The sequence below is a fragment of the Varroa jacobsoni genome, unplaced genomic scaffold (genome assembly GCF_002532875.2).
Source record: "Varroa jacobsoni isolate VJ856 unplaced genomic scaffold, vjacob_1.0 scaffold_149, whole genome shotgun sequence".
Classification (NCBI taxonomy): domain Eukaryota; kingdom Metazoa; phylum Arthropoda; class Arachnida; order Mesostigmata; family Varroidae; genus Varroa; species Varroa jacobsoni.
Window position 1 is genome coordinate 39951 of NW_019213051.1, and position 11594 is coordinate 51544.

Below are 11594 nucleotides of genomic sequence, written 5' to 3' on the forward strand. Positions count from 1 at the left end.
CGAATCCAAATATTTCTGCGCAGTTCTAACAAAAAATCCTTGAGAGTCATGTTAGACAGGCAGACAAACCGCATTTCAAAAGTAAATAAAAATAAATGAAGGTAAGAAAAAGACACTTTTTGTTAAGTTGTGCATTAGCGTACTTAACTTGCAAAAATTACTAAATAGACAATGATATTAAAATTAAAAAAAGGGAGATTCCTGCACAAAAATGCGTATTACATTCGGATTTGCGGTTTGCTAAACAAGACTTTTAAAAAGTTTTTAAGGGGATCACTTATATCTTTAGTTTGGCGTTTTAATGATTTAAATAATACTGCTCAGATAAGCTGTCGTAAAGTTGGCTCAGATCATCGTGGAGACCCGATTTTTTTGCAAAGTGTCGTCGCAAAGCTGCTTAATAGGTTAGTATTTTCAATAACTCTGAAGCTATGTATCTCTAATACTGGGGAAGTAAAGCAGAAAACGTTTTGAGAGCAACTACAACAATTCATACAAGCATGAGCTACTGAACAAGGAACCTTCCAATGCATATGATTAAGCTTGTGTATACAAACGTCCATACCAACAACATTTTTTTGAGACCAAAACCCCAGAACCATAAGAGGGTAAACTAAGGTATAAGTGAAGAAAGTAAACTAAAACATCAAATATGAGTGATGCGAAAATATTCGCCACACAGTCCTGTACAACCATAGTATGTCAAAAAGATTGATTCTGATTTGGAAGCTTGCAGTACCATTCAGTTAAGAATTCATTATCGTGGTCATCATTGTCATCACATTATCGTGGTCTTAAGTTTCAGGACTGTTTCATGAATAGCTTAGAACCTCTAGCCCTTATTTTTGCCTATTTGGATTGTGTTGCTGAAGTCTGACGCCAGCTACTACACTTATAATTCGTGTACATAGCATTAGTTTATCAGTATTGACTCTAAATTCAACCGAAAAATTTCGGCAAGCGGGCTGCTATTTCTAATACCCACTACATATTTTTTAATCGTTAACACGAGAATCTCATGGTCTAAGAAGTGAAAAGAACTTTGTGTCCAATAAAGAGTCCTGCTTTGTGTTAATTATTCTCCTTGTTGCCCAAAAAAAATTAAATAAGCAAGGGGTGCTTTGTGATTGTGTCGGTACGTTACCATCTATAGCGAAAAGGCATACTTTAAACTTTTAAATAAACCTAAGTTAAAATATCCTTGGTGGAACGATAATGTAGTAGCCCATCACTTTACTAAAAACCGAAAATCTTGGCGGCTGCTGGTCCATATCATGGTAATTCGAGCTCTAAAATCAAGAGATAGCATTCCACTGCGTGCTCCTAATTGTTTAAGTAAAATATTTTTTAAGAAGGATGTACTGCCAGAGGTACTTGCATCAATAAAGTTACGCAATATTATTAACTCGTGTAAAAAATGTGTGGTAAATATTTTTACTGTCGTACGTTATACCTTTTAACTTCGCAGGGTATCACACCTAACTCTTTTCTCTCTCTATCCCGCAGATTTTTTGCTACTTTCTGCAGTACTTGTAAGGCAGTCAAAAGTAGGTCATTCATCGGCGTTTGAACGACTGTAGAGAAATCCACAATGACAACCTTATCCCTTCAAATTATATTTGTAATTACTTTGTGGCTTAATCTTAAATACTTTTTAATCCCTTCTTGAAACCCATATATAAAACCCCTTTTAGGGCATTGAATAATATATGACCTGAACCATCTCTATAAACGCTTATGAGAAGGTTAAGTGCCTGTTAAATGTTATTTTAAAATAAAGGTCTGAAATAAAACCATTATGGTGATTGGGCAACATGTATAAGAATCCTGTGACCATCCTTAAAACAGGCGCCAATAAAGATTTCCATATAAGGCTTATTATTGATGAAAAGCTTCCATTAAGCAGGACTTCATAACTTCTCCACATGCTAAAGCTTCAATGGCTAACACTTTCATTTATGCGATTATATTCAACCAAATCTGAGCCAACAAGTATATGACACGACAATTTTAAACCTGATAAAATCACCGTATATTTGAAAAATTATTCGTTGAAAGACCGAAAAAAGTAGCTTGAATCTGTCCAGTTTGGACAAAGCGAAAGAGCAAGGTTGGGTCCTCATAGCGAATATTATTATTATTATTTCTGTCGTTTTAGAGTGTTTTAAATAACTGCAAGAGAAAAAAAATTGTGTAATATGCAAGCACAGTATCGCTTGTTGCTTGAGAAATGAAATCTGATTCACTAGAAGCGAGTAAAAGTTGTATCGTTTCCTTACATAACTGACAACTTCTTTTTGATTCCTGAAAAAAAATGTATCCTTTTCTCTATTCTTTAAATGATAAAAATAACTATTTTGAAAGAGTTAATTGTTTAGGTGTTAGTGACGATAGAATCTTCATACGTAATATTTCTGTAAAAATATGAAACAACTAGCACATTATTGAAAAGGTATGATCTACAACCTATCTCATCTGATATTATTAATTTCATTGATGTTGCAAAATATGATCTTTATTCGCCATTACTTTGATTATTGCAATCGAATCATACCCAATCAACTTCTTTAGCCTTGTTTGACAGGTTAACGACAACTTCATGAAAGAGGTCCTTAATGTGAGCCAAGAAAGATTCATCAGTAGACAGACGAGAATACCATGGGAGTACGTAGTCCCGAAAGAGGAGTTGCAGAACGTCAGACAACGATTCGTCTATGACGGAGTGTCCTGTCAGGTAACGCTCGCGACGCGGTTTGCGTGAAGGGGATAAAACAGACCTGAACGATAAAGATAGAACGATAATAGTAATATAAATAACAAAGGAAAGTTTATTTTAGCTAAATACTGCATGCATAAAAATACCAGAAAAATGTGAGAAGAATGAAACACTACTAGAATAAAACACACAAGGATAAATACTTAAGTCTCAGTATTCCTATTTATTTCCAGTACTAACTCCATTTTCTCTATTCTGATTTTTCATGTCTTCATGTCACGCCGATAGTTTGAGTTGTTAGTCTTTGATCGTTTCTTGATTGAGCGTCGTTTTATATTTTTTAAAAAAAATATGGTGTTCTAGTAAAGCAATTTGCAAAAGACTGTAAAGATTAAAAATTAAAAAAGATAGTTCGCTTTATTTTTACAACTACGTACGGCATTCAACTTGCAAAAGCACTGGTTAAAAGATAATATATCTTTTATATAATCCTTTAGTAGCAAAATATTTAATGACAATCGCATACTTGACATTTATAAAACAAATGGCACCGTTGTTGAGAGTACACGTAGGATATCGGGCTGTCTTTAAACAGCAAGGTAATATGCTAGCTCACATAATAAATAATTACTTATAATTTAGGACTGAGAGAGAAAACTATCTAAAAAACTAAATAATTACCTTGTGATATGTGGTATTCCTTGAAAGGGTATATTTGAGTCCGAGATAGTTACTTCAGTTTCCGCACCAGATCTAAGAGCGGCCGTCAAAGGATCGGATTCCGTTTTTCCTTCTACAATTTCTATCATATAACTAAAAGAAGTCAGACTGGAAGAAAACAAATTTTTCACAAACAAAAAACAAAAGACCAGTTTTCTAATATATCATGACAACACACATGGGCAATCCAAAATGTTTATCATAATATACCCAGTTCATTGATATGTGATTACTTATACTATTTAGATCTATTTAATGCAACTTATGTTAAACGGAATATGAGTAAATTAGCTAGAGCTATCCATCTGTCGCACGTTTGTGTGAAATACGCGTAGTGGACAACTTACCCAGCAATCAAGCTAAGGGCCGCAAGGGGCAACAGTAGTGTTAGGAAGTAAGAGCCATGACAGAGCCAAAGCACAGCAACCGAGCCTGCCAGCCAGGAAACAACTGCCGTCTCGACACTCATCTGATTTATTTAAGAAACAACAGCAAAAGATAAAATATAACCAAAAGTATGCAAGAAAAAACATGGTTATAACAGACGGAACCAATAATAACTGATACACATGAAAGCGCGTAGATTCATAGCAGCGGAAAATGGAAAAAACGCGCTTATGTTAACAGTCAGATACGCAGCTGTATTAATAGTATTGAATACCAATAAGATAAAGAAAAATATGAAATTTAGCATTTAAACAGGAGTTTCGCCATGCAATATGTTTAAACGTATATCATAATTTATAAAGCAGAAAATTAAGGTAACAAGTTTCTTGGCCAGAACAAGCCTGAGACTTATGAGCGAAAAATGAGAGAATCAAGTCTCAGAAATATTAAATTCCAAGCAATCTGCGTAAGAATGAATGCTGATGTTAGAGGTGCGTGAAGTATCTGTGGAAATGATTCAAATGAAAGGCATAATCTGAGTCGATATTATGTGAATATTGTGACAAAACGAATAATAGTACTAAAAATTTCGTACATGAAGGAGTTTTGTGCCATGACTCAAGTAGCATCACTACCTGGCTCTAAAATAAAAATGAAAGTAAACAAAATGCGGGAAAGTAAACGCAACGAAGTCCAGGTTAACATTATGGAGAAATAAAAATCGTTTTCATCTAGCGTTTCGTTTAGCGGAAATATTGGAGTAAAAATATGCCTACTGTAAAAAAACGAAATTAAACAATCATATGTACTGTAAACAAATAGTTCAGATAACGATAATTCTAGTTATCATGGTGGCGTAAATAATATTTTGTTTATACAATGATTCTCATTCATTCTTCAGTGATTGTATCAGTGATTGTAAACAACAATGACAATGATTTACTGCAATAGAAATACGCCAGAAAACTTAATTACTGATTTTTCCCAACTTCAAACGTATGAACACACACTCTATTACAAATATTATTAACCTTGTTACATTAAGCTTTTAAAAGTTGTGTACGTTCCTGGATATACAAAAAGACTTAGAGTCATTTGGAAACAATAAAATTATGTAGAATTTCATACGAAATTCCGAAACTTTCATTATACAGCACCGAATTATCGTATTGCAAATCCTGTTCGCTAAATAAACAACGTTGGCGGTATGGCTAGTAAAGTCGAAATTTGAACTCGAAAAAAGTTCACAGAAAATGTCGATTGTACAAATTGTTTATCAATTAGGCGTGAAAAAACCATTCGAGGTAACGACTGTGTACAATAAATCATCACCAATATTTCTAAGCTCACTACGATAATAATAGTTATAATAATAATAAGACAGACTTCTGGTACGGAATGTAATTATTGTCGATGTTTGCACTACAGGTTATACACCAGATCAAATTTGATTCACTTTTGCTGTTAATACTACCGGCATACTACTTGCCGGTTACATAGTGTGGCTATGACAGAAATGAGTCATACAGTCCGGCAGCTGAAATGCACAGCTAATTGAAATCTGTTTTGAAAATTCAGGCATACAGGCAAGGTCGCGCTTCCGTTAAATGAAGTTCTGTGAAATAAGCCCTGAGCCACGATAAACATCTTTTAAGACGATGCGTTGCTTACATAATGTAATGCAAACATGATTAATAGTTGTCATATAAAAGAAGACTGGGTGATTAAATAGGAATAATTATATTAAAAAAATATTATATATTATGATCAGTCGAGGACCACTTTTTAAAAGGAAACTGACATAGGTATCTACTTAGGTTTTGTAAAATAATCGATTAGTTTGCTTTTATTTGACATGAACAATATTACTGAATATAACTATATCTATCATGAAACGCAAAAATATTGCATTTGATTAAACCTAAATATACAAAGATTTTGTACAATATCAACAACTGATACAAACTATTACCATCTTAGCTAGTAATATTAGGAATAAAGCTCCTGTTATTGATCTTAATTATTGGTTGTCAAGCGAAAGTCATACGAAAGATTTTTTCTGAATAGTTATAAGCGTAGTTTAACCGCATAAAGGGAGATGAAGGTCAACCCATCTCACTACTATAGTGCTAGAGGAAAAATGCTTCACGAGATCTAACATTACTAAAGATTTAAATTGGTGGTTGGCATATTTAGGCTGCGGACGTCAACACTATGATTGTTCCATAACGCATATCGCGGATGCAAAATGCATTTCGTCCGATATTTTTATGACAAAGGGCCAATAAGATCGACCAAGCAAACACTTGATAAATTGATTGTGAGTATTGTTATTATTATAAGATATGATAAAAATAATGTACCCTTCCGTAGCTTCTTCTAAATTAATAAAAATAATGTACTCTTCCGTAGCTTCTTTCAAAAATCTGAATGTATAGCAAGGGAAGCATGAGGAACTTTTGACACCTTAAAGATTTTCTAAGCTTTTTCCTCATAATAGGTAACTTGCCAATTAATTTAAAAGCATGTACACGTAGTATAGATACGTCGTTTCTCACAAATGGTCCCAATGGAGACTTTTTGGGAAGTTACTTTGCTTTTAACTTCAAACGGTAAATGGCTAACCATAACAAAAACCCTTCTATATCCCACACAATGCATTTCGTGGGGCTTCATATCATCGCCATTTTGTGTATACCAACTAGGCAAAGTTCCTTTCAATCACTTATGTCAGAAAAATTGATCAGCATACTATGCTTCCTCACCATTGATTGCGACGGTTCCTTCCTGCTTTATCAGACTTCAGTGTATCCACAAATCATCGTAGCAAGAGCTACGAGAGGTGGAAGGGTGGACATTCAGATATATCTCTTGCATATTTTGATAGGCAGTCATCGATACACTACAATCAATCACAAGTATTCTCACCAGCGAATGGTAATAGTAGCAATAGAGGCACTCACAGTAATATCATTTGGGGATATACATTCCTATTGGAGGAGGCAGCCATATTTGTTTTCTTTGACGCCACTGTTTTGGCAGGTTAAAGGCTGTCCTGTGGCATTTCGGGCGATTGGAGCACGCACACCCAATATATATAGAAACGGCTTAGTCGTACAATAAATTGACAGGATAGTCGGGAAGTAACGTTTTCGATTAGTTTTGAACATAATAGCTGCTGAAAGATATTACTCTTAGTCGTTTTGTGGGTTTTATTATTTATTAAAAAATGTACTATCTACAAATGCCTTCTGTAATTGTTAAACCTGTTAAATTGATCAACTGAATTATATATCGGTTCTCTCCTCCAGGACGAAAGGACTTCTGATAGGTTTATAAGACACACACGACTTGACCACACATGTGACACATTGCTACGATGCTTGTAATTATGTTTATTAATATCGGAATTAATGACAACGTTATTAATTATAATCGGTTATAGGGGATTGCAAAAACAGCTCGCAAGGCTACATTAGGAATTCTGAAATATTAAAACAAAACACATACATCTTCTTCTTTTTTTTTTTTACAAAAACTTCACATGATGTCCGAAATAAGTGTCTGAAATTATTCCCAAAGGTCCCGAAAATCTTGATTTGAGGTAAATTCCGACAGAAAAACCTTCGTGACGTTGCATCAAAGGAGCTAAAATTGAGCAATGCCTAATGGACGACCTTGAATAAATTTTTTAAGAAGGTCTATACAATTTTTGTTTATTATCCCGCTTTTGTAATTTATCACTCATCGCTATATTTTGCTTAAAAGTGCTGTACGTTACGGCACCTAGAAAGACTTTTTTTGGATTGCGTGAAACAATAGCGTGGTTCTGAACTTGGCTCATGGCGTATGCACTCGCACGCTTCAGAGGATACTAACAATACGATTCGTCTCAGTTTGCATGTTGGTTACACGTTTATATGAATTCATGATGACGACGAATAGTTGAGGTGTGATCACAGCAATTTTAAAAAATAGCTCCAATTTGACTTTTTCAACACGCTTTTTAGATACTAAGGTTGTTCTTGTTTGTGCTCATTACGAAAGACAATACCGTGCGCTCGTTTTTAAAATCCTCTATTTTGACGGAATACCTGTGGTTAAGTACTTCGAGCTTAATGGAGCTGAAAAAAATTGTTTATAGTTCATGTAGCAATGATCTCTGTAATAGGTGATTATTCAACCTGTATGAACTTTTGTTGCTGCCTTTGAACATTTTGACGTTAATTAATATTAGGTATAGGCGATCGTACGCGAGTGCGCAATTTTCAATAATTGCGGAGCGTGAATTCTCGCGAATGTAATGATTCTCAGTGTGTCAGTTGGCTGACGTTGGCGTAGCGACTAGTCAGCCAGCTAATAGAGCTGATCAAAACTTTTTTTTATTTTTTATATATAACTTTATAGCATTTATCTAGCTACATAAAGTCAACGGAGGATAATATTCGTACTCGCTATTGACGACGTTGGCGATGAAATATGATATTTCATCCACAGGTGCCAATGTTACGAAGCGTAAAATGAATTATATAGTGACAATCCGTCATTACTGTCACTAAAACGCTAAGGGCGGTACATACGCGATTATTAGTAAACTGCAAAAATCAATTGGTTACCTTCCATTCTGAAATGATTCTATTATAGGTTCTTCTTCATATGAAAGATAGCATAGGCTGGAGTGATTCTGTAAAACAGACGCAAATTCTACCCATCCTCCATCAACAGCTTAGTAGTAGTACTCTAAAACTTTTCTTTATAATTTTTTTAATTTAAATAATTTAAGTTAATGGTAAATCTGTCGGTCTTTTTATAAATCAAATTATGTAGATGGGACTTGATAGGCAATGCCAGAACGACAACACCACCAAGTCATCGTTCCAAAACAGTCGCTTTTTGGAGTATTCTGCATATTTAGTGATGACATGTTTATACTTGCAATTTATTGAAGCTCGATAAAGCCTTTTTTACAGCAAAAACGTCCGACACGCTAGGCGTGATCATAAATCCTAGTTCATCCATCAGCTGCTCGTGCCAGGTGAAACCTATACATTGTATGCAAATGTTCCTTAGGTAGTACATACATGTAACTAAAAGCAGATTTACCATGCGCTTTGAAAGCTGAAGGTCACTATCGTCTATGCGGTGTATGTAAACACATCCCTCGGCACGCCCGATTAAACGACGCGCTGCACATGGTAGCCAGCTTTTTCATTTACTTCAGCTTACACACAGTCACGTTTGGTTTAGATATTTTGACATATTAGACATTCGTTTTTAACATCGAGTTTTGCAAATTGGGCAAAGCACATCACAGCGCAAGTAATTATCCCTTTTTTTTTGCACTCAGTGGTTTACTCGTGGTGGGATTTGTGCGTTATTCACAGATTAGATTACAACAGTAAAAAAAAAGTATAACGGAAATGCACGATAGGGCTATATGTGATGCGTGGAACCAGCACACGTAAACTTATATTTCTTGGTTGATTTCTTAGTTGAGCTCATTTGTACCTTAGACTTTTCCAGCGGCAGTGCATTTAATTATATTTTCTGTTAGTTTGATGATACTTCACTAGTTATGTCTTGAAGATATTCATCTTCAAGACATAACTAGCGATTTCGTTTTTTTACCACCTTCCCTGAACGGCATGCGTGATTATAAATGCGGATTATCCTTCAATCAAGCACGAAGCAGGTCAGTTAACCTGGTTACGGGTAAAGTTATACCTAGTCGCCTAAAAACAATTTTATTTAAATATAATAACACTCCTGTAATACGTATGAATGTTTATAAATATAGCAAGGTGAATAAAGAGTTTGCACGACCTCGACCTTGGAGTTATTCCCTTCTGTAACTGCGCCACTGAATTATCTGCCGATTGCTCAGATCTCACCTCTACTTTCTGGCACAAATGAGTAACTTTTTCGCAAGGAGATACGATACATGCCTTCTCACACACAGCGTAGTTATCCCAATTGCCAATTCGCCTTTCGAATATTGAACAGATTGTCACAATTAACATATAATAAATGCCACACAAATATCATACCCACACGCGACTGAACGCCGGTCATATAATGGAACAGCGGCGAACAAAGTGCTACCGCTTTTCTGTCCTAAAAAGTCATTAACCCGTCCTATGAAGCAGTGTATAAAATATCGGGCAGCTTGTCAAACGCAATCACTATGCCGTTAAAACATATGCATAAGATATCAAAGGTAAAATATACGGTAAAGGAGCGACAACAGAGTGTTCGGAACAGGTTCGGACAAACATATGTCAGTTGTTTACAGTATTTAAGCGCAAATTTTCCGATCAAAGTTCTCGCGCGTGCCAAGATGGAGTTTCCTTACAGACGCGTCCATTCGTTATAGCTGTCATTCGCTTCAATCCAGAGTCATTTTTAAAAGCTTTTTCTATAACTTTGAGAATAATGCGATATGGGCAAGACTCATTGAGGTGTGGCCTAAGTAAAGCATACATAAAATACCCGAAAATTTGGCTTTTCGTGCCATTTTTGAAACTGAGGGTCTTCCAATCTAGTAATTATTATGGATCTTTTTCTTCGCCCTTAGCATCCTTTAAGATGTCATTTGCATAACCACGTAAGTGGTAGCTCGATGACTCGTAAAAACCTAACAGGAAACGAAAAAAGGAACACTAATGCAATGCTTTTCTTTCAAATAATACTACTGAAAAGCTTAAATAATCGATATGGGCAACCTATGACTAGATCTGCCATGCGTGCTGCACTGTGCCGATACTTTTCCGGGATTATTATTTGATGTACGAGACGCATTATATTCTTCTCAAGCCTGAAAATAAATAACAGAGACGATACATATATGATATGGAACGACTTGCAGTCAGGCTTCTGACTTACGATGTCAACCCGGTACTTTGGAATTATAGCGAATCAAGCCTCCATAAGAGGTTTCCAGATCCACAAAAAGACTGAAATGGTAACAAAAGTACTAAGTACCCTACCCGTAATTCTGTAGAAGAAAAAGGAGCTATACAAGCTTTTAGCAACAATGGCCTGTTGACGCGTGGAAGCCTATCACGATAAAGAGGAAACGAAACAGTCGAACTTTAGAAAATTCAGAAGCTTCTTGTAATAAAGGTGGTGAATCAGACAATGTCAGAAATATACCGTAATCGTTTTGGCACGGCTGACACCGTGCCCAAGACTCGTCAAGGAAAAAACCATGTGGAAGAACCGGTAATTTAATTCTTGATTTAATAGTGCTTTGTATCTCCAATGGCTATTACTTGCCACGAATTCTCACAAAACTTTTCTGAGATGCCTGCACACGATAAGTAACCGTTTTGTGTGTGACACATGACACATGTGAGCATAGTTCGTGATATGACAGATCTTCCACTATTGGCTAGCCCTTGAGGTTCCTTGCACAGGAGACGACGATCCCAGAATGATGTATGAAACAGTGACAACTATTCGCCGGTGTAATTGAGAACAACTTTTTTATAAACGTAAGCAACAGATCTGCTGGAAAAGATCATGGAGATAAATCGATCTTGAAGCGAAAAGGACGGCTATGAAAGCTCCAATTTAGGTGGTGAGTGAATTAAGTAACGGATGAAGTTTTAGCAAAAGATTAAGCTAATAAAACTCGGACAATCCGTAGGCTTGCGAAATCTATGTATGTCACTTTCAGACTGCTTTGGCTCAGAATGCGTAAACGTGTAAACATTTTATTAACTTAGAGGAGAGATGGTAACTACTCCGTAAACCAATTTAGCTTAAGTGA

At 35.6% G+C, this 11594-nt stretch overlaps 1 protein-coding gene across 3 annotated transcripts in view; it reads right to left on the reverse strand.

Annotated features, from left to right (window-relative positions):
* The window catches only part of LOC111269612 (sorting nexin-13), a 45113-nt gene extending 38285 nt beyond the window's left edge, over positions 1-6828 (reverse strand). For all 3 annotated transcript variants that reach the window (XM_022849359.2, XM_022849351.2, XM_022849342.2), the window contains exons 1-4: positions 6589-6828; positions 3784-3905; positions 3398-3544; positions 2555-2777 (exon numbers count right to left, since the gene is read on the reverse strand). In XM_022849359.2, the coding sequence (XP_022705094.1) occupies positions 2555-2777; positions 3398-3544; positions 3784-3905; positions 6589-6591 (495 nt within the window). In that variant the 5' untranslated portion in view covers positions 6592-6828. The remainder of the gene's footprint in view (positions 1-2554; positions 2778-3397; positions 3545-3783; positions 3906-6588) is intronic.
* Positions 6829-11594: the final 4766 nt, after the last annotated feature.